This window comes from Hippoglossus hippoglossus, chromosome 17 (assembly GCF_009819705.1).
Source record: "Hippoglossus hippoglossus isolate fHipHip1 chromosome 17, fHipHip1.pri, whole genome shotgun sequence".
Taxonomy (NCBI): domain Eukaryota; kingdom Metazoa; phylum Chordata; class Actinopteri; order Pleuronectiformes; family Pleuronectidae; genus Hippoglossus; species Hippoglossus hippoglossus.
Genome location: NC_047167.1, coordinates 9436260 through 9457503, shown reverse-complemented (window position 1 = coordinate 9457503; position 21244 = coordinate 9436260). Strand labels below are relative to the sequence as shown.

The following is a 21244-nucleotide window of genomic DNA, read 5'->3' as shown; positions in this document are numbered from 1 at the left end:
ATTTAGTTGGTCATTAATTAAATTTACTTCGTAACAACTGCAAAGTTCTAAGTAAACAGAAGTGCTATACATCTTAACAAGTAACGACTCTCCTAATTAATACATCCGTTTTTAGGGGTTTTGCAAACTTTGTTGCTATTGACAATTTCCATGTATGTGTGTATTCTATTTCATTGGTTTACTGCCATTTTAAATTTGTAATAGACAAATCTCCAAATGACAATCACTTTGTTTGTCTTTATTTAAAAAGTACAATGAGGCAGACTACAGTGTTCAGTGGTATAAATAAACATCATTCATATATAAAATACTGATGGACACTGAACACCTTCAAATTAAGACACATTCATACCTAAGGAACACTCAGCTCATACAGTGGTCTTAGGCAGTAACAAGAGTAAACAACATACTGACAATTCCCTTTACAAGACAAGAGACAAAGAATATTAGATATCCGTTCTCTAAATTTAAAATTGTTCGTCCATTCACACAACAGCTAATGTATTTCCTCCAGTCAATACTGAATCCTCACAATTCCCTCGTCTACACAGTAGCTGCCATGAATATAACTCATGCTAACTCTTAAATACAGGCCTGTGACCCCCAACGTCAAACCAGCATTAATATTTAATCTGTGTGGAGACACACAGAAACAGATTAACCACATCTCATTTTGTTAAGATAATGCCTCCACAAAAGGATTTGAACTTTGTTCCAGTCGATTTCACTCTTTTCTACATCTGACTCATATGCTGAAGTCCCGTTTCAGGTTCCGTCACAAGTCTTTGAACAGCGGGTGCTGCAGTGCCTGTGCAGCTGTGATCCTGGTGGTGGGGTTCAGATCCATCAGCCGGTCCAGCAAGTTGTAGGCTTCGTCGGGGACTCTGTCCCAGCCTCGCTCACTGCTCTCCACCTCTGACGTCTGTTTATCAAGGAGGGGGGAGGCGTCTTTGCTGCCTGAGTGCTCAGGATGGTTTGGGAGAGTTTGACCTACTCCACTTTCATGTTGCTTCAATGTTCCCTCAGTGGGACGATGTGTAGGTGTATCATCTGGGGTCTTTGGATGGTGAGCAGCGTCTTTACTTGCTCCATTGAGGGGTGTGACTTCATCACCAGGTGATGGTCTTCGTCCTCTCAATGTCTCACACAGGGTTCTGAGATCCTGCCTTGGTAGGTCCTTACTGCACACAACCGCCTTACCTGTTCAAACCAAGACAAGTTTATAATCAACACAGTACAGCTGAATTGTTAACTTAACTATGGTGATAAATGATGCTACTGGATAATTCACAATATAGAAGCAGAGGCCTCTGTTTCTAATACTCACCAAACGACTTGGCAGCCTGTACGGTCTCCCTGGAGCCTCGTATGGTCATAATCTGAGTGAGAGCAATCAGGTCATCGCTGGCTTTGAAGAACGGGTAACGACCACTGAGCAGCGAGAGCAGAATCACACCAGCTGACCACACGTCTATGGCTACAATGCATAATGGATAAAAAGACAGGAGAGGGTGTGATTATAAATATTAGTGAGAGTCAAATTCCTCCCTTGTGAGGGGGAAAAAAATAGTAGTAGGAGTATGAATGGGGGCACGAGAAAAGTTGAGTTTACATATATCAATAATGGTTTGTGATACCGACCTGTCCCTTGGTTGGGACACTTAGTGAGGACTTCTGGTGCCCTGAAGCCTGGAGTTCCAGCCCTGGCTGCCACCTGCTGCTTCCTTCAGTCACAACAGGGACATTAAAGAGACATTTATGGTCAGAACAAGGATTTATAAGGTTTTGAAGTTTTGACAATTTCATTTTATAGATTCCTGACGGCTCCTTTATAGCTGACAATGAAACTTGAAGTTGAACATAGATGCTACATCATTTAAATTGCGGACCTAAATATGACCAGTGGTGAAAGGAGGGCCTGAGGTTGAGCTCTATTGCTGTTCTATCTTAAATAAAGAGTGCTTCAGTGTTTTGATATGTTTGTTGTTACCTGGACAGGCAGATGTTGCAGACGCGGTCGGTCAGGTAGCAGTTACAGGTGAGGCCCTGCTGTAAAGTCCTCTGAGGCTTCTGGGTCTGGCTCCTGACAGCCAGGGGCCCACGGATGGCTGAGGAGTACCTCCTGCTGGCAGGGTCCTCTGTTTTGATGGGTTTTACCAGCTAAACAAAAACAAAAATGGAAAGTGAGATTTTATAGAGGAAAAATACATGACTAAAATGAGAAAAGCAGCACCTATGAATAAATGTTGATCTTAAAACTGATATGTGATATGTAATAGACACTTGTTTGGGCTAAATTACTAAAAACGTTTTCATTTTTAAATGCATGTCAGAGAAATGTTGAATGAGTACTGTCGTGTTTGCTGTGATCTGTCCACTTCCATCAGCCATTACTGAAAAGATGTAAAACATTTTATTTGCATCTTGCTTACCTCTGTCATAATGGCAGCCTGTTTGGTGGAGGAGGAAGCTGGAAGGCAGCTGTTGAGGTTCTTCTCCCCAAAAACCGGCCGTGGCACTTTGCTCAGTCTTGTCAAATCCTGGAGAAAAACAAACACGGATGCCAGAGTTTAGCAAAAACTAACACATCAGTGCAGAAACGGATCACAAACAAGTGCAGATACTTCTATCCAGGAAATTCCTCAGCCCAATACCCAGTTAATTTTGATCATACAAACATACAGAACAAGTATCCCCTTAGAGAACAAAGAAACGACTCAGAGAAGAGACCAGTAAATGTGCACCTTTGTGTGCTTTGTGCGAGGTGTGGAGGTGGTGACGGTGGTGGTGACAGAACGTGCTTTTTTAACAAGTGCTCTCCGAGAGGCTGAGGAAGGTGTGGTAGTGGTAGTTGAAGAAGAGGAGGAGGAAGGTGGCAGGGCCGTGGATTGCCTTGGGGGCACAGGTAGTGAGGTTGAGGCTGTGGTGTTTGCTGTGCTTTTTGGATGGAGTCTGGATTGTGCTTTGCTCCGCTGTGTGGTGTCTTGTTTCCCCGTGGACCCTCCACCTTTTTGTGTTGGCCTCTGCCTCACCACCTTCAACAGCTCAATCTGTGTGTCCGCTGTTCCCTGAGCCAGGCCAAAGTCCACCAGAGCATACCTACACACACAAATACACATTTCATATGAGTGTTTCATGTGCTGTGTCTGTACTGCAAGACAGCTGACCCTGGAACCCCCATACATTCCATCCCACATCCCAACTAACCAGGGTACTCAAAAATGTCCACATTAATGGATGAAATGCCAAATAAGTAGCTAAAATAGACACAGTCGCTTGTAGAATCATCAGCACTTCCTTTAATTACATAGAGAAGTGCAACTACTCACATTTTGCTGTTCCTGTTGTAGAGGAAGTTGTTTGGTTTGATGTCTCTGTGAATGATTCCAAACTGGTGGATGTGTTTCAGGGATTTCAACAGGTGATAGATGTACAGACGAACCTCTTCGAAGGTCAGTGAGCTGATGATGTCCTGATAAATACATTGGGATTGGATCAAAAGTTTTAATCTACATGACAAGAACTAAAAAGAATAATACCTGATTAAAGTTTGGTAGATATACTACAGATTGTTCCCATGCAAGAATCAGTATGTCGCTGAAAAGTAGTCGCCATGTGCTCAAAACAAATATATATACCACAATAGCTTGATGCTCCATATACGGCATGACAATCACAACATGGTCCTCCTTCCTGAAGCAGTAAGACGCCCCCATCACATTCTCTTTGCCTCTGAAAACAGAAAAAGGGACAGTGAGATTACAGAGGCTATTTCTGAGACTTCTCTACAAGTGATGACGTGAATCTTTACCTGTTACTTCAAAAATTCCCCCAAAAAACACGGATGATTGCAAACCCCTATATTCAAATCAGTGCTCTTTCTGCTGCATCCGACCGAACCAGCAATTACATATATTAACATGCTTAGGTTCTGCTAAATCACGCAACGCTAGATAAATGAGGAAACCAAACCACACACCAAATTGCTATGGCTTTAAGGAAAGTTGTAGTGGAGATATGTTTTTCTGTTTTGTTATTGATTCTAATCACCAGTCCTTGTTCAGAGTACAAATCATCAATTCAGACTCACCCAGCAACCGTGAGACACTGAAGCTCAGCAGCAATGCGTGTAGGATGGCTGGTTGGAATGAGGTGCTTCAGAGCAAACCTCTCTTTCCTTCCGTCACGCATCTGAGCCTCACCCAGGTACACGGAGCTGAAGGTTCCTGGTGCACAGATATACACACGTCATGAGAAATAAATCCAGTGGGCATAACAACTGACTATGAATCTCTAACACAAGTTTGTATTCAGCAGACAGTATATACATTCCAAGAGCATAGATACGGTTATCTAGAGCATGTACCTTCTCCAATTTTGTCTACGATGCGGAAAACCTTGGCCAGCTGAGGAACGGCTTTATAGAGGAACTCAATGTCCACCTCCACATCTCCTGGAAAAATAACACACAAAATGTTTACATTCATACATTCACAAGTTTCAGATAAGTCATGAACAGTGTGTGTTGGTGTACAAGGGCAAACGTTACATGGATACCTTTGTAATAGGTCTTATTTTAAGAAAAGGGCTATATTTTTATATTTTGACTGTAACATCTGAACAAAGTGGCAGCTTGACAAATACTGGCAGTAGATATAATCATCTTGGACCAACAATATTGCTTTTCAAACTGATATTAGCCAAAATGTTAATATACTGGAGTATCTACAATCAAATGCGCATAATCTTTTTTCGTTCATATCACAGTTATGTCATAAAGCGTCAAACTCACTTGGGACTTTGCTTTTCCTCTGAGCTCTGTCAGACTTGATGATACATCCGTCTGTGCTGAGGCCTTCAGTGCACACAGGAGACAGCTCCATCTGAAAGACAATGGACAGAAGCTTTAATAGGCTGGAAATGTTTTTCATTGTTACCATACGGTTGGATTAGATATTCTCAATTTTTCCTCAGCAAAGGACCTTCTATGGGACAAGAAATACTTCCAAGGAGCCCATCGTGTACAAATAATATAACATAACGCATTCTCCCACATTTCTTCAAAGTTATGTGAAAGAGCAACACATGAAGAATGTCTTAGAGAGATTAAAAACATTTCCACCGAGTCAACACACATGTATCAGAACACTTTTAATGTATTTATTAATCTGGAAACTTTTCATGGACCCCCTCATTTAAGAACAACTGGATTAGACTGCCCCTGTCACACTAGCTTTAAGAGTTAAAGCAAACTCTGAAGAACTGCATCCACTTCATAAAACCTGTGGTTATTTATTAGCAAACTATCTGGTTGAACTGTCAGGCAGATTAAAATGTAAATACAGCTGATGCTAAACTAGCTACGCGCTGTTTGTGTTGTCAATACAACTGAGCTAGCATGTTGCTAGCTACCATCTGTCAAGCTAGCCGAGTACAGTCCGTGTGGAAACCAACAGGAACTCACCGCTTCAGTTGCTCGTAGTTTCTCAGAGGAGCATGTTATAGAAGCGCAATGTCGTGTCAAGTCAATGTTCCAGCCGTGAAACAGTCACCAAGTGGCACTGACTCCGTAAAACAACTCAACAAGGAGACTTCAACAAGCAGACTTCAACAAGGAGACTTCAACACTGAAGCTTTTCCGCCTACAACAAACTCCGCGCTAAAAGTGACGTCAGAGTCTCGCGGTGACTGCAGCACAAGTCACGTGGTATCATGTGATCTCAAACCTGCCTCTTTCTTCTTCTTCTTCTTCTTCTTCTTCTTCTTCTTCTTCTTCTTCTTTTGTTTTATTGGCGGTTGGAGTGTGGATCAGAATGTCTTATATAATCTATTGTATTGATTAAAAAAATATATTGGTTTTTTCTAAGATAATCAAACAGTATTCCATAACACTGGCTTTATGAAGCTGCTTTATTAAATCAAAATGTACTTTAATCTTGCCAAGGTTTACAATTAGCTGCATTCTTTCTTGCTCATATTTCGCACAGTGTACTATGACATGATGAACTGTTTCCTCTTGCCCACAATAATCGCATTGTCCTGTATCATGTTTTCCTATTTTTTGCAAAGTACTCTTTAGTCCTGTGTCCAAATCTGAGTCTTGATATTATTATTGCCCGTCTCATTTCTCCCACTTTCCTTTGAATTTGGTAAAACCATCAGGACAATGGTTTTCCTGTCTTCCTCCCATTGCTTCTTCCACCTTTCCTTCAACCTCTGTCTGATGATGCTCTTAGTCTGTGCTTTACTGAAGCTGATCGCCACATGAGTGCAGCTGAAATGAATATCTTTGGTAATATTAATGGTAATAGACCCATAACTGTAAGAGATGGGTAGTTTTAATAACTTACCAACATCTATCAACTGTCACAAACATATTTATAACACAAAAAAATAAGCTGATTTACACGTTGAGAATTGACAGACACTGCACTGTATCAACCAATGAACAGACTTTATTAAATAAACACATCAATAAATAAATTACATCTGTAACAGTCGGAACTCACAGGAAGAACTTGTTTCAGTTACAACGTGAATGTATAATAACACGACTTTGAAACAGTCGGTAACTCACATGTTAAATAAAGATGAACACAAACACATCAACGACTTCTAAAATATGCCATCAAATATCCCAATGTAAGCTTCCTCCTCTTGGCTGTTGATGCTGAAGATGCAGTATGTAGTAAAAGAGGGAAAGAGTATTTATTAATTAGGTTTACTTCAATAAAAGTGAATTCCATTTAGATTAGTTTCATTATTTATTGAAGGATAACATTAGTCAAAATAAAAGCCGGTACCTTCTGTTGATAGATGAGCTGGTGCTGGTGTTGGTTTGGACTCTCACTGTTGAGAAGAAATCAAACCTTCTGGTCTCCGGGGCCGACTGCTTCTGTTTTGGGAGATTTTCCGGTGTTTTTACTCGGATCTCTTCACTGAAGATGCCTGGTCTCTGCGCAAATAGGAGTAAGAGGCAAATGTCATAAGTGCCAACTACCTGTGTTTTGTAAATGTGGCCATCTAAAGGCAAAAGCATCACATTCACAGATCTTTGTATACACACACATTCACCTTTTTATTAAAGTCAAGTGTGACTCGATTCTGTGGCCTGACTGTGACTAGTGAGGGTCCTGGTTTTCTGATTTCAGAACTTAGATTGGGTGAAATCAATCTGAAACACAAAAATACTGTCTTAAATATCACATAAAACCTCTGTATCTCCTGAGATATTTTACATAATTGGATATTATTTGATTAGTCGTGTATGAAACAGAAAATAAGACTTAATTAGGGGCTGGCTTTACCTCAGTGGTGTCTTGGCAGGGGTTGTACAGGGTTTGACTTGTGAGGGACTGAAGAAGAGTGGAGGTGCTGATGTAGCCCCAAAGCCTAAACATGAAATATATGTACTGATATCAAAGACATAACAATGGTGGTGCAATGATGTTGTAGTTTATTCTAAGATGATTAAAACATGTTATGATGACATATAAATGAGATGTATATACAGCTGAAAAATACACAAAACAAGTGTCATTATTATCACATCTCCTGAGCTAATGAAACTTGGACTTTACCTGGCGTGTTGCACTCAACAGGCTGCTGGGTTTGAGGTTTAGCATTAGTTGTGCACGAAGCAAATGACGTCTCGCTGGCATGCACCAAGTGCTCATCATCAAAGTCGTCCCATTCATTTCCGAGGTCAAAGGTGACAGTTGGTATTTGTGCGGATAAAGCAGTTTCACAGTATGAGCCTTGGCTTGTTACCGCAGTGGGCCTCTCAGAATGAGCTGAGGTGGTTGTATTGGTCCGGTTTAGATGCAGTTTAGAGTTCTGACTCCAAACACTTGTTCCTGGGTTCATCCACACTGAGGAACCTGCACACAGCGGACAACACCATTAATTGTTTCTGTGCTATAGAGATTTTTATTCAGTCTGAAAAAAGTGGCTGTGTCAGATTTGTTTTGTTTTCGTAAAGACCACATTGGCGCTTTGCATGTTCTCCAACATTCATTTTTTTAATAACCAAGTTCTTCAAAGTTGTCAGTGGTAAACGATTATCCTGGGCAAATGATAAATTCTAAATACTTAAATACTGAAAAATGAAAAAACTGTGTTGACACACATTTTTAATTTTAAATAAATGTTAATGGAAAACACAATTTGCATTTTTCTCTCTGCTTATTTTTTGTTTAGGCTTGCATCCTTCAGTGTTCAGTCCATAATGTGTGGAGAAGCAGGATTGTTTGTGAGTACTGAAATACTGAAATGAAGAAAACCCATGATTGTGCAAAGTTGTTATTTTCATACGGACAAATATCTGTATAGAAGAAATAAATACATAAATACATTTATCAATTTGCCCAAAAGTTCCACATAACCATTAACACTTTGTACTGTGATGTTCTAACTGACTATCTGGTCTTCTAGACAGCTTCTGATTTCACCTCTTGTCAGTATAATATTAACACCCTAAGACTATTTTCATCTTATTCAAATGCACTCTCTTTGTTATTGCATCCATGGAGGCTCTGGCCCCCAAAGATAAAAGTCTGCAGCCAAAGAGCCTTTTCCATTAACCACATATCCTTTAATCAATGTCTGTATCTGTTCATCTGAGAACACTGAACTGTACTGCGCTGTGAATGTTAATTCCATGATTTACTGCTTATAAACTGAAATGAAGCTGGAAAACCTAAACCTATGTAGTATGCACTGATAAGTGACTGGCAGTATGTAAAGTAAATGAGATTTGTAGTTAATGAGCTACACTAGTCTACTAAAGGGTTTGAGTGAATTGTTTTTGTTACGATACTTTGATTGTGGGTATGAGATGCAGCAGGGGTTCGGACTGTCTCTTCCATGTACATGTCCCCAACGTAGTCGTTATAATCTAAGTAGGAGAGGCAGAGAAACACACTGTCACAGATCATGTGATGATTCAATGATGGAATCAATGGAAAGGTGTAGAGTTCAGAGTCATCGTCTTTATGTCATGTACCACTGTCAAAATCGTCCAGATGAATCGTGTCTGTGAGTTCAGTGCGGTCTTCTCCTGTCAGATCCACGGTCTCAGTGTGAGGTCTCTCTGAGGCTCCATAGTCATTTACTCCATACCTTCAGATCACAAAAGATTTAAATAATGAATAATCAGTCCCAATTGGTCTCACACATTTTACTGTCACACTTTTCAACAATCTAAATTGCAGCAATTGTGTTGGGACCCATTCAAACTCTAAACTGTGTAACTGTGAATACCAGGAAACGGTTGGAAGGCTCTCTTTGGGTTTGTAAGCAAAGCTCTGCATGTTGACAGACACAGACTCCTCACTCATTTTCATCTGAGGAAATACAACAGAACAGCAAACACAAACTTATTCAGCTTATTCATACTGAAAGATCTGCTTAATAGGTTATGTCCTGGACCCTGTCTGTTTGTTTGATCGGCAGTATTACGCAAAAACTACTAAATGGATTTCCACAAAACTTGATGGGAGGATGGGACATGGGCAAGGAAAGAAACTATTACATTTTGGCGCAGATCCAGACAAAGGGACATATTTCTTTCACTTTCTTTCACACAAGATCTTCATGATTTTGAATATGTGCCCTTCTGTTCTATTGTTATAAATCATATCTGTTGTCTTCCTCACCTTGAGTCGTTTGACAGGAGTCTGTGGCAGTGTGTCACATCTGCTCCTGAGGTCTTTCAAATGGGAAGAGAAACCATATTCTTGATTTGTTGACCTCTTCTTTGCCACATTTACTCCTACTTTACCTTAGGGGGAGGGACACATGTGCACATATGACAGACTGAAGGATCTTGACAGGCAAACAAAGTTATGCACAGGTCAATACATAAATAAACAAAAAGACCCTAAATCCCTTCTGTGATTGTACTCACAGCAGTCGTGGCCACAGAGATCCTTATTCTTGCAGAAGTGGTTGCACTGTCTTTTGTTGCCTGAGTCTGATTACAAAGTTGTCACATTTTAACAGAGAAACAAAACTACAAATAAATAAACCATTTCATATTTCAGCATCATCAAAATCATGAGTAAGAAAGCTACAGTGTCGTGCCTCGGTCTGTCACAGATGTGGTATTTTCCCTCTGATGTGTAGCCGGATCAGCTGACTGTGGTTTCAGAGCAGAGTGCTGCGCTCTGTGTCCCGTAGGATCATACGATATGTGACATGGATTATCAGTACCAAAGCTCCTGGCTCCAGAGAAGTACACGTTGAACTTCTGCTGGATGTCGAAGCCCACTACAAGACAGGAAAAGGAAGTAAGTACTTAGACAGTGCAAGACACTAGACATGATGTACAACCGCTGCAGAATCTATGGTTTGATTTGAGGAATTTGAATGTTTCGACAAAAAATGACAAATGTCTAGATTTTAAATCTATTACAATTTTCACCTTTACAAAAACATAACAATTGAATGACTATATAATTTAGCTTGAAATATGTAAACTTGTTTTTCAAAAGATATATAAAAAAACTAGTGCTGTAAAATATAAAACAACCTGAGAGGTATCACAGCGTATACTCTGCATAACAAATTAATCTTGTACTGTACAACAGGAGATATTGTTACTCCCCTTTATAATATTTCAATTGCATATTTCAAAAATATTATACAATAAAATAAACTGATGATTACGGTAAATGAAACTGTAAATTTATATTCCCACACTATATAATAATTCCACTGTCTTAGTTACCATATTCTGAGCTGATGAGATTGACACTGATCTCCTCTCCTTTCGAGGCCTTTGCCACCTCAATCTTCTTCGACCAGCTACCGCACCGCAACAGCACCAAGTCCCTGGAAAAACAAAGATGGAGGTTACCTGCTGAAAATCAATTGCAAAGTTTTAAAACAAGTTTAGTTTTTTTTTACATAATGGTGAAAGGTCTGTGTTTTTTGATTTGGAGACAAAAGAGGACAAGTCAAACAAAGTGAAGTTTGTTATGTAAATATTTTTTTCTTACGTGAGTTTCTGTATGGAGACCACATTGTTGTCAGAGTCTCCGATGATCATTGAGACGTAGTGGTGGTCTGGAGCTGTTCTCCTGGACAGCAGCTGTGCCTGGTTTTTTAGGTTCACCTTCACCACAATCTCTGCTGTAGCACAGCTGTATCTGGGAAGCTATGAAACACAACAACAACTTAAAAGAAAGACATTGAAGAATAACAGAACTATCTAGTAAAAAAAAAATTATTGAATCTAGTGCACTTGACCCTGTGATAATATCGTTCTGCTGCGTTGTTTACCTGCTCCAAAGTAACTTCATACTTTGGAAGATTTATGACAGATTCTCTGATCTGGTTTCCAAATGGTGGATGTCTGTTGAGAATCTGAACGGGAGAAATTAAGTTACATCAAATGCTTGCAATTATCAGGAAGCGTTTTTTAATTTTAAATATTTCACAGACAGACCAGCTCAAGCTCTCTTGGGTTGATTTGCTCGATTTTGCTCAAAGTGGTGAGTCCAGCGTTCACCATGGCAGTCGACAGAGTCTGACCTGAAACACACAGGTAGTATCACATGTTAGGAAATTACCTTTACATTTAATAGAAAGCAACAGTGGCAGAGTAAGTTTGGTCTGAAATATACCAGTATATGTTTAAGAACCATGTATATAGCTATTCTTCATTACCATATTTACATTGCTTAGATAAATTATTATTAATTGCTTGTTTGTATCAGTCTATGGTATGCATAACACACATGAATTATCCATGAATTATATAAGACAGGTTTTATTTAATTTCAGGTTGACTTGAAAGAACCGGAAAGGGAAAACATACTAATTAGATTGAACAGCTAACTCTGGCTCATTTACAGTGTTTTGTCTGATTAATGAGTACTGTCCCGATCAAATAAATAAACATTAATACACTATATATAGCACATTGACATAGCAAAGAACCCACCTATCTTCTCCATCTGTCTGGAAACATAGGGCGAGTTCTCCCAAAGCTTTGATCTGAAGCACTTGGCCAGAATCAGGGAGTTGAGCAGAGCAGAGAAACCTGCTTTAGATCGCTGACTCAGAAACTCTGTCAGACCTGATGAAGATCAAAAAACAAATGTTTAAAAATCAAATGTTGGCAGACATTTAGATTTTTTTGTCTACCCTGATTTAAGCAACATACATTTGCTGATACGCATCCCATTCCTGAAGATCTTTGCTGTGTCCTGTGTGAGTCCAAACTCTTGAATTGAAATAGAACCAAGCTGAGCCTGAATCAAGCTGAAACCAAGCCGACGAATGCAAGATAAATGGATTAAGACAAAAATAAATCATGAACCATTATTCATTTTTTATTCAACAATGCTTTTCCACAGGGAGAGAATGGAATGAGAAAACGTACCAGTTCACTTTCATCTCACTGGTTTTGATCTTTCCCTCAATGGGAAACCTAGCAACATACATAAAGAACTCGTTTATTATGGCTGGTGTCTACCTCCATCCGTATGTCTTTCCCAACCAAAAGTTAAAATATGATGCACAAAGAAAATAGAGATTATGAGACTGTAAATGCAACTGTTCCATAATTGTTGCTAACCTGATGGTGATCCTGTTCTTGTCCCTGTTCAAAGTGTTCAGGGGCCTCTTCTCATTCACTCTCAACTGAATGTCACTGAACTCTCTGCTCTTTGACAACAGCTCGATCTGTACATACAAGCACTTTAGATCTAAATACTATGCTTTTGCAATGCCATGCAATACACAGGTTCCTTTTGCAGGAAACCTGTTTAACACCACCTGCTTAACACCACCTGCTTATCAGGAAACCTACCAGGTCAGACAGGTTCTCGGTGCCAGCCACTTTGCAGAACTGTGTCATAGTGTCAAAAGCAACACAGTACCTCGCCATCAACCTGCCGGCCTCTGTGAAGAACAAAAAAAAACTACTTAACAAGGTATTTTATATAATATAATTGAAAAAGAAGAGTGTAGTCAAATGTAAATGACCTGGATGCCACTGATAATAACCTAAAAGATATTAAAGAGGAAAACATTAAACATTTTGATGCCAAATGTTCTCTCTACCTGTTGGTTTGATATTGATATCTTCATCCATGTCAATCAGACCGATGGAGGACAGAGAGGTGAGGTTCTTCAGGCACAGAGCTAAAGAGGAGATGAGAAACAGTTGTCCCCTTAAAACTACAATAGTGGAGTAGGTTTACTTGTGAATGCAATTTACCCAGTTAAAGACAGCTGGAACTAAAGGTGGCTTCAGTATAGTGGTTTAAATTCATCAACTAAATAATCAGTTAGAGTAGTAATAGTTTTCTCCCACCTTGCAATTTTGCTTCAATTCCATGTCTGTCTAAGCCGGCAGAAAACCCTGAAATGGTTTAATTTACAATAAGAACAAAGAAGTTGGACAATGATCCTGTCACATTATTTTTATTTGTGCTTTGAGCTCTCACCGTAGTGCGCGGGGTTCTTGAGGGCTCGGATGTAGAGGAAGGTGGAGCGTATCCAGTCGAGAGCCATGTTGACATCACTGATGGTTTGGAGAACAATCTCAGCATTCAGGTGCTCCACCAGGTGACCGTGTAGGCTGGGGAAATAAGAGACACTGTTACTTCGACAACTTCTACTGCATGAGCTAACTCCTCTATGTATTCATGTGAGAGAGAATGACAGAAAGACTGAAGAACTGAGAGGAGTAAGTGACACAGCTACAATCCATAATACCTGCTCTCAATGATTTCCATCCCATTCATAAGCTTCATATACTTGTCTCTGGTCTGAACTTTGGTCATGATCACTGCAGTCGCTGATGTGTCAAACTAGAAAGGAAAAATTAAAATAAAGGGATCTAAAAATGCAGCTAATGTTATTGTATAAAAGTTGAAACATTTGCCCAAATAGTGGTTAAAAGAAATGTATCGTTCTGTGGTTACCTGTGGTCTTCCAGCTCGGCCTATCATCTGCAGCAGGTCAGCCTCGCTGCACTCTTCACAGGAGCCTGCAACGTACTGCATGGTGGATTTGATCACCACCAGATGAGCTGGCAGGTTCACCCCCATGGCCAGAGTCCTGGTGGTAACTGGGAAATAATAAGAGTTAGGAACTCAGATTTAAATTCAGTGCCAGGGAGATACAATAAAACCACACCAGCAAGTCCCGAAAGAACCTGACTGTTTTGCACCAATACTCTGATTATTTGGTGTGTGGTTCCTGGTATATGTTTAATTAATGGTGCGTGATAAGTGGAAATGCCAGTTTTATTGTTTGTCTCTCATAAGTATCTCATAAATTAAAAACTGAATTCAAGTTTCACAGACTCATTTGTTACTTATGTTTTCTTAAGAAATATTAGATATTGATTGATTGATATTCTTATTCATTTAAAAACATACAAGTATAGGTCATTTTAATATAACATATTACCTCACCATTAAAAAGGCATTTAGATTTAAATTTGACATCTCTGTGGATAGGAACTCAGGTGTTGCAACGTGACACTTTGTTTTTTTTTCAGATAAAAAACACAGGATCATGTGGCATACTTCTATTGTGTCATATCAGTTCACAGTACAGGATAAAACTGTGTACGGGGACAAAGACTCACAGAGGACAGGCAGGTCTCCCAGAGTGAAGGCCTCTTCTATCAACTTCCTGTCAGACAGTTCAACTCCTGCATGGTGGAAACCAACTCCAAACATCACCAGTTCTGGACCACAAACAAGGTTATGTGTTAAACAGCTGATAGTTAGATGCACACTTAAATGAACACATGCTTTCCTACTTTGTCTGGATTGAAACGGTTTCAGAGTCTGTAGCAGGTGGGATCTAAATATTACGATTTCAAATGGGGCTTATGGGCTGCTATAAAGACTCACCTCTCAGTTTGGAATCCAGAATAGAGTTTGCATATTTTAACAACCTAGAGAGTGCAGAAGATCAAGCTTTCAGTGAAATGAACGAAAATGAACAATGAGAAAATATATTGATGAAGAGTTGCATATGAACATTTTAATGTAAAAAAGGCGGCAACATACCTCTGCTTGTGCTCAATGCTCATGATGAACCGAGCGTCCTTGGCCAGAACTGCAGCTGACTGCTGGGCTCCTTTCCTGGTAGAGCAAAACTACGGAGACATTTTGTATTAAACAAATCAGAAATGAAAAGGCACACCAAATACATGCAAGACAGTTTCCCCCATTTTCCTACTCACCACTAAAGCAGGCTTCTGGTCAGAGTAAGTCTGAATGATGTTGGCCATCTTGTAGTTGAGTGACAGATCAAACTTAAACTCTGTTTGGTTTTGGTTGCAGGGGAATCCCAGCACCACCCTCCTGAGCTTCACTGGACGATGGCTTTCATCCATTTCCAGATATGTGGCTGGACCGCTCTCATTCGACAGCCAGTCTGCTATCTAACAACAGGCAGTTCAAGAATTAGTCACAGGCTACTGATTTATAAAGCAGATACAGAGCAAACATATACAGGATGTTTGTGTCAGCCACTTACATCAGATATGTTGGGTATGGTGGCTGAAACAGCCATAAACCTGATTGAGAGGCCCGACTCTGGATTCTGAGCTGTCCTGTATGTGTTCACTGCCTTCATCCTGCTCACCACCACTTCCAACGTGGCACCACGGGTCTTATCTTTCACCACATGCACCTGAAGGATAGAAATGTTTCATCTTACAGTCGATTTCAGAAACATCTCAGAGGTTCAAAGGGGGTGTTGGAATAAAGGAAAAATAAAATAAAATGTTATATTGATAAAATAAATTCTTGATCGTTGTTTTCTATTATTAAGATAAGGGATTTCTAGAAGCATTAGACAGGTTGTGAGCACTTTCATCACACACAGGCCCAGAACATGATGTGCTATAACTTTTAAATGGCTAATCTATTATTACTTATATATATCTATTATTATTCAGTTTGATTGTGTTCCATTTTTTCAAAACTACATGTTTCATTCTCTGTTAATTTTATTTATTGAATTGATTATGACATTGTTTTTTGTTGTGTTTTTATCTCTGCTGTGTAAGGTGACCTTGAGTGCTCTGAAAGGCCCCTATAAATAAAATGTAGTATTATTATTAATCTCAAGTGAGATACAGCGCTGAGGGCTGAGGGTACTGATCATGCATAGTGGCAAAATAAAACACTATGTGAACAGCACATCTTCTGTCACCTCAGTGCACGGTGAGCATCCACATTAATCCAGGCTGACTTTGAGATACTATTAAAACTGATTAATGGGCCGTTGAAAGAAATATCTGACAAACACACTGACCTCATCGATAAGGAGGAGCCTGACGAGCTGCAGCAGACAGTTATCCTTCCATTTTCTTGTCATGCTGTCCCATTTTTCCTGAAAGAGTGATAAATGCAACATTATATATTCAGGTAGCACCGATCTGTATACCCGTTCCACTTATATTGCAATGGTTCAGTTGAAATGCAGTGTAGTGTCACACACGGGCGTGGTCAGGATGATGTGTGAGTCCTGAATCTCAAAGAAGTCATCAATCTCTGTGTCGCCTGTAAGCTCCTTACAGATCACACCCAGAGGACCAAACTTCTTCCTCCAGCTCTCGAAGCACTGACTGCACAGAGCTTTGATGGGTGCAACTGGCAAAAACAATCAATGACAGAATTAAAAAACAAAACACTGGAGATATATGTACACACAGTGAGTCGGGAAAAAATGTTTTAAAGCCCCAGTGTGTGAAGTCAGGTGTATTGTGTCAAAACAATGTCCCTTAATAAATTCGGATTTATTGTGCATATCATTTTTACTTACTTCCAGCTGTTGATACAAAGAGCTGTCAGTATGTATCATCACAAGCTTTGTTTACGTGGACATGGGGTTTAAACAATAAATCAAATCAGATCTGTGTTTTAAATCAGTTGTAAGTGACACGACATAAAACAAACGAACTTCCCCGAGGAGGAGAAAGTTTCCAAAAAACTGTGAATAGAAAATACAACTTTTCAACTAGAACTACTATGTTGTGTCTCCTCGGGTTGTGGCCTTAGCTGCACTCACTATAGACAGCTTTGACATCTCTCCAGGGCTCTGACGTCCCCATTAGCATGCGGATGATTGCCAGCTCAAACAGCACTGTCTTACCAGATCCAGTGGGTGCACATGCCACAAAGTTTTTACCTGTGTAAAGAACCTGCGAACAAAGCAAACATAATCACACTCCAGGAGACCCACCCAGTCACATGTTCACAGGCTGCGACAACATAATGAAGAGTGTCACGTTATTCTTAATCCTCAGTACACTGTTTATAAAGGCTTTCAAGTAAAGCTTACGTCATCCAGCGCTTTGGACTGAACGTAGTTGAAAAATGGGAATTCGCTGAAGACGGATCTGAACTTTGATGCTGTGTTTGCATTGTTAAGGAATTTAAGAATTTTAGGAAAAACATCAGACGTCAAACTACATTACAAGCATAAGAAAAAAGGATACGGATTTCAGAGACAGGTCGCAAAAGTTCAGACCCAGAAGAACCTAAAATGTGCAGAGTTCAAACACAATCAAATGTTTATTTTCCCTCACATTCTTTCTGACCGCTTGCCCGTTTTATGATATTCAATTTAAGTCTTTATTTGAGGTATAACAGTAAGGAATTGTGTTTTCTGCTTAAAACAAAACTTCAAAAATGGCTTCTACTTTTACTGCCTCCTGCCTCTATCAGCCACCTAGTGACCAGCATGTGTCATTACACTGGAGCGGTCAATGGGGAGAGCTCACCTCATTTTACCTCATCACACCCTAACACACTGTGGCAGCTGCTGCCACTGCTAGGCGGAAGCATACTCATTAGCTGCAACATTTTACATAAGCTATATGAGTGGTGTTTGGTAAACCAGTCATAGACAACGAGTACACGCCTGTCTGAGACTGTGTCAGCGCAGTGCAGCACCTTGTATGCAGAGCGGCTGAGGCGTCATGGGCGGAACGAAGGCTCTCTTTGTGGCCCTGTCCGGCATCTCTGAGTGTGTTGCCTGCTGTGGGGGTCGGCCACTTGCTGCAGATGAGCCCAGGAGAGGGGGTGAAAAGAGGGGCTTTGGAGGGAAAGGAGGAGCTGCTTTGCAAACTGTCGCCCATGGCGGCTGAAGAGGAGGAGGTACTGTCGCCATGGCAACCTGACTGAGAAAAGTTTGAGGTCTGGAAGCTGTCTGGCTGCTGCTGCCGCGGATACTGAGGTCGTCTGTGTGTGACGAGTCACCTCCACTGTTCGACACCTGAACCTTGAACAAGCTGTTGTGGAATGAAGGGAAGGATATGAAGGTTGGAGGCTTGTGTGAGGAAGCTAGACATTCTGGCCTGTGGCAACAAGGCGAAGATGGGGGATGGTTAAGCATCTTTTCATGTTCTTGTTATGAACTGTCCATCGATTCAAAAATCAAGGCTCCTTGTGATTCGCTATGATACAAATTTTAACTAAGCAAATCACATGTTCCAACATTTTCGGGGATTAAAGAGTGAATCAGTGCGACATTACATATTTGGACAGCGGATAACATAAATCCTGATCTAAATGGTTTTTCATATCAAGCTCTGCATCCACCTCTTGCTGACTTTGCTGACCTGATTTTGACTGCCTTAACTTCTTACCATTTTGTACTTCAGGCCACATGTCAAACTTAAGCAGTAAAATGCTGTAAAATTTAAAAAAACATTTCTGTCCCCTAGTGTAGATTTTCACATCTTTCAAAACATGTAGACTTTGAAAACAATGTGCAGGGACTCTTTAATCCAATCATGTAAATGCTGTCTTGACACTTGCCTTCTCCGTAGAAGTGGGCTTTTGCTGCAGTCCAGAGAAAAACACCTCCTGCTGACGGCCACATGACCAGAGTCCTGCAGGGTTTCATCTCCACCTCTGCCACTCTGACAGGCACCCTGAGAGTAATCCCTGAACCCTTCACCTCCCCAAAGGCCATCACATCTGCTGATGCTGTTACTGTTGCTGCCACACTGAGTCTCCTCAAACTCTTTTTCGTCATGGTTGAAACCATAAGAGCTGTTGATTTGTGATAAGACTTTAAGGCCAGCTGTTACTTTAAAAGGAGGAAGGGACCTTGAGGCCGGAACAGGTTTCACTGAGAAACCTGTGAGAAATAAAGAAGAGACAGAGATTTTTTCCTCAAATCAAGCTGTTGGTGGCTGTAAATTATTTTGTAGATTCTGCAATGATTTGACAAGGATTTGGAAAGATGAGAAGAAAAGCAGAAAATATTAAAGAATTTACAGCAGGAAATTTACCATTCCACTGACACAAATAACTATGAGAATATATCATATGACCCAGATCCCAGTTTGTTTGCACAAGTCAAGGGAAATTTGGAAAGCTTGTGAGCTATCGTGTCTGTGAGTCACAAAGTTAAATTTAGTAGGGCTTCAATAGGCTAGATACTGAGCAGTTTACTCAAGTCAAGTGAAAAGGAATTCACCCTTTACAACATACTGTATCGGGTAGGGAGTGACTCTGCCTCCTCCTGCATATCATGCGTAGCTGGAATCTGAGAAAGGGATGGAGGCACATCCAGGTGCCATGGACTTGTCTCCTGGTGCAGAGGCTTTCTGTTGAATACAAACCAGAGGGAAGAACATTGATGAGCTGCTAAGAGAGAAACAAGCGGGGGGGAGGGTGTGTGTGGTATCTATTTGCACTCACACTTTGTGGACAATGGGTTTCTCAAAAAACAGATTGTCCAGGGACAAGGGGCAGTCACTGGAGTCCAACATCTCATCGGATCATGGATGGATGGATTTTAATTGGGGACATCCATCTTTATCCAACTTGAGGGGTTCATCCTAGATCAGCTTTGGCCTGTGGCAACAAGGGGTTAGCTAACCATCTTTTCATTTTTCAATCATATGTCCTAGAATGCAAAAGTCAAGCATCCTAATCATGCAGCTAGTTACATCATAATTACCTCCGCCAAGGAGGTTGTTTTCACCCCTGTCTGTTTGTTCATTGGTTGGTTTGTTTGTACGCATGATTACACAACAACTACTACCAATTTTATTGAAACTTGGTGGAAGGATGGGACGTGGGCCAAGAAAGAACCCATTAAACGTTGGCACTGATCTGGACAAAGGGGACAAACCACTTTCTTTGACATTGTGAAATAAGGCCTTATCTTTTTCTTATATTATTACCAATTTCCCCTGGCAATAATTTGTGGATCTTAATTAAAGCAATCAGTCATATTTAAGGGACTGATATCTATGGAGGAGCTTGATTGAATTTAAGGGGAATGTTGGGCCTTGGCGGACATACACGCTGTCTTCGGTGCCATTTTTAGTTCATAAACAAGTGTATGGATTCAAACCATTGGAGTAAATGAAGTGAAAATCATACGTACATGACAATTTGGGACAGAAATAATGAAAATACTGCAATAGCTATGTGTTTAGCGATGTGGCTGCCAATTTGGCTTCATTATTAATACACAAAACATGACAGAACTGAATATTTTCTAAATATCCACCTGCTGCACGATGTTAAATGTTTTTTTTTCTACATTACGTGGAATACAGTTAAGAGTCTCCTTGTAAAATACTAAATTAGGAGGCCATTTTCAGAGTTAACTAGGCTTTGCTAGCTTTAGCAGAGTGGACAAAACAAGCTAGCAACATTCAAAAACAAGCTATCAGTTAGCATTAGCTGTGTAATTAGCAAGAAAATGTGTTGTTTTCTAAGTTAAATGCACTATTTTATCATTGTGTACCCACTTCTAATAATGAATACACGTACCCTACACATATTAAGACTAGGTTTAGTCAGGTCCCATAACATGGCACGTTCATCATCAACACTACCAGGACTGTAAGTGAGACTTAATTATTCATAGTAAAAAAAAAAAGCTACGGCTAAATATCCTCAGATGTAAAGTAGGGCAGCTCGGACACACGATCCCTGTGTTAATTCATTTCCTTACTTTGGGTGATCGGGCCCAGTGTGTTTTCTCTTTAACATGGACGGAGGCTGTGAATGAGTGAAGCGGCTAATCAGCGGCTCGGGGAGTAACAAAGAGCTGAGAGGAGACAACCGTGGGGGGATAGATGGTCACATCTCTCCTCTGCTGCCGCACAAACCTGCTCTGTGCGGCAGGGACAACTTTGAGCAGCAGAGACAAGCGAGTTCTTTTTTTTAAAGAACACAAACCAAACGATAACTAGAGTTTAGATTCATTTGATCAATTAAAACGGTGATTAGCC

The 21244-nt window shown here is 40.3% G+C and overlaps 2 protein-coding genes across 8 annotated transcripts; both read right to left on the bottom strand.

Annotated features, from left to right (window-relative positions):
- Positions 1-223: 223 nt before the first annotated feature.
- On the bottom strand, positions 224-5613 carry cdc7 (cell division cycle 7 homolog (S. cerevisiae)). 4 transcript variants are annotated; one of them, XM_034613681.1, is made up of 12 exons: positions 5465-5613; positions 4793-4883; positions 4367-4453; positions 4091-4226; positions 3639-3732; positions 3330-3472; positions 2745-3099; positions 2433-2540; positions 1991-2160; positions 1642-1724; positions 1328-1477; positions 224-1200 (listed from the first exon to the last, which is right to left on the bottom strand). In XM_034613681.1, the coding sequence occupies exons 2-12, from the start codon at positions 4881-4883 to the stop codon at positions 776-778; spliced, it is 1842 nt and encodes a 613-aa protein (XP_034469572.1). In that variant the 5' UTR covers positions 5465-5613; the 3' UTR covers positions 224-775. The 4 variants fall into 4 exon arrangements, with proteins under 4 accessions (XP_034469572.1, XP_034469574.1, XP_034469575.1 ...); XM_034613683.1 differs by having other exon boundaries at positions 3033-3099; XM_034613684.1 differs by having other exon boundaries at positions 3036-3099.
- Positions 5614-6437: 824 nt separating this feature from the next.
- hfm1 (helicase for meiosis 1) lies at positions 6438-21237 on the bottom strand. Of its 4 annotated transcripts, none has more exons than XM_034613669.1 (40): positions 20965-21237; positions 19695-19850; positions 19485-19600; positions 18804-19128; positions 17937-18274; positions 17480-17521; positions 17323-17393; positions 17050-17182; positions 16480-16631; positions 16294-16371; positions 15511-15666; positions 15215-15415; positions 15039-15127; positions 14880-14923; positions 14609-14710; positions 13938-14083; positions 13729-13823; positions 13458-13591; positions 13325-13372; positions 13072-13152; positions 12818-12909; positions 12584-12690; positions 12389-12436; positions 12170-12267; positions 11948-12082; positions 11450-11535; positions 11284-11367; positions 11001-11158; positions 10730-10833; positions 10084-10269; positions 9908-9973; positions 9657-9709; positions 9262-9344; positions 9005-9120; positions 8819-8896; positions 7581-7880; positions 7308-7392; positions 7075-7174; positions 6804-6955; positions 6438-6670 (listed from the first exon to the last, which is right to left on the bottom strand). In XM_034613669.1, the coding sequence occupies exons 2-40, from the start codon at positions 19763-19765 to the stop codon at positions 6616-6618; spliced, it is 4608 nt and encodes a 1535-aa protein (XP_034469560.1). In that variant the 5' UTR covers positions 19766-19850; positions 20965-21237; the 3' UTR covers positions 6438-6615. The 4 variants fall into 4 exon arrangements, with proteins under 4 accessions (XP_034469560.1, XP_034469557.1, XP_034469559.1 ...); XM_034613666.1 differs by having other exon boundaries at positions 9657-9781; positions 20965-21236; XM_034613668.1 differs by having other exon boundaries at positions 9657-9781; positions 21122-21232.
- Positions 21238-21244: the final 7 nt, after the last annotated feature.

Excerpts from the sequence above, each read along its gene's own strand:
- cdc7 (XM_034613681.1), bottom strand. The coding sequence starts at position 4,883 with ATGGAGCTGTCTCCTGTGTGCACTGAAGGCCTCAGCACAGACGGATGT. Across the intron at positions 4,227-4,366 it reads CGTAGACAAAATTGGAGAAG|GAACCTTCAGCTCCGTGTAC; the intron begins GTACATGCTCTA and ends TCTGTGCACCAG. Across the intron at positions 1,478-1,641 it reads GTGTCCCAACCAAGGGACAG|CCATAGACGTGTGGTCAGCT; the intron begins GTCGGTATCACA and ends TATGCATTGTAG.
- hfm1 (XM_034613666.1), bottom strand. The coding sequence starts at position 19,765 with ATGTTGGACTCCAGTGACTGCCCCTTGTCCCTGGACAATCTGTTTTTT. Across the intron at positions 15,416-15,510 it reads CCATACCCAACATATCTGAT|ATAGCAGACTGGCTGTCGAA; the intron begins GTAAGTGGCTGA and ends GCCTGTTGTTAG. Across the intron at positions 14,924-15,038 it reads AGCATTGAGCACAAGCAGAG|GTTGTTAAAATATGCAAACT; the intron begins GTATGTTGCCGC and ends TGCACTCTCTAG.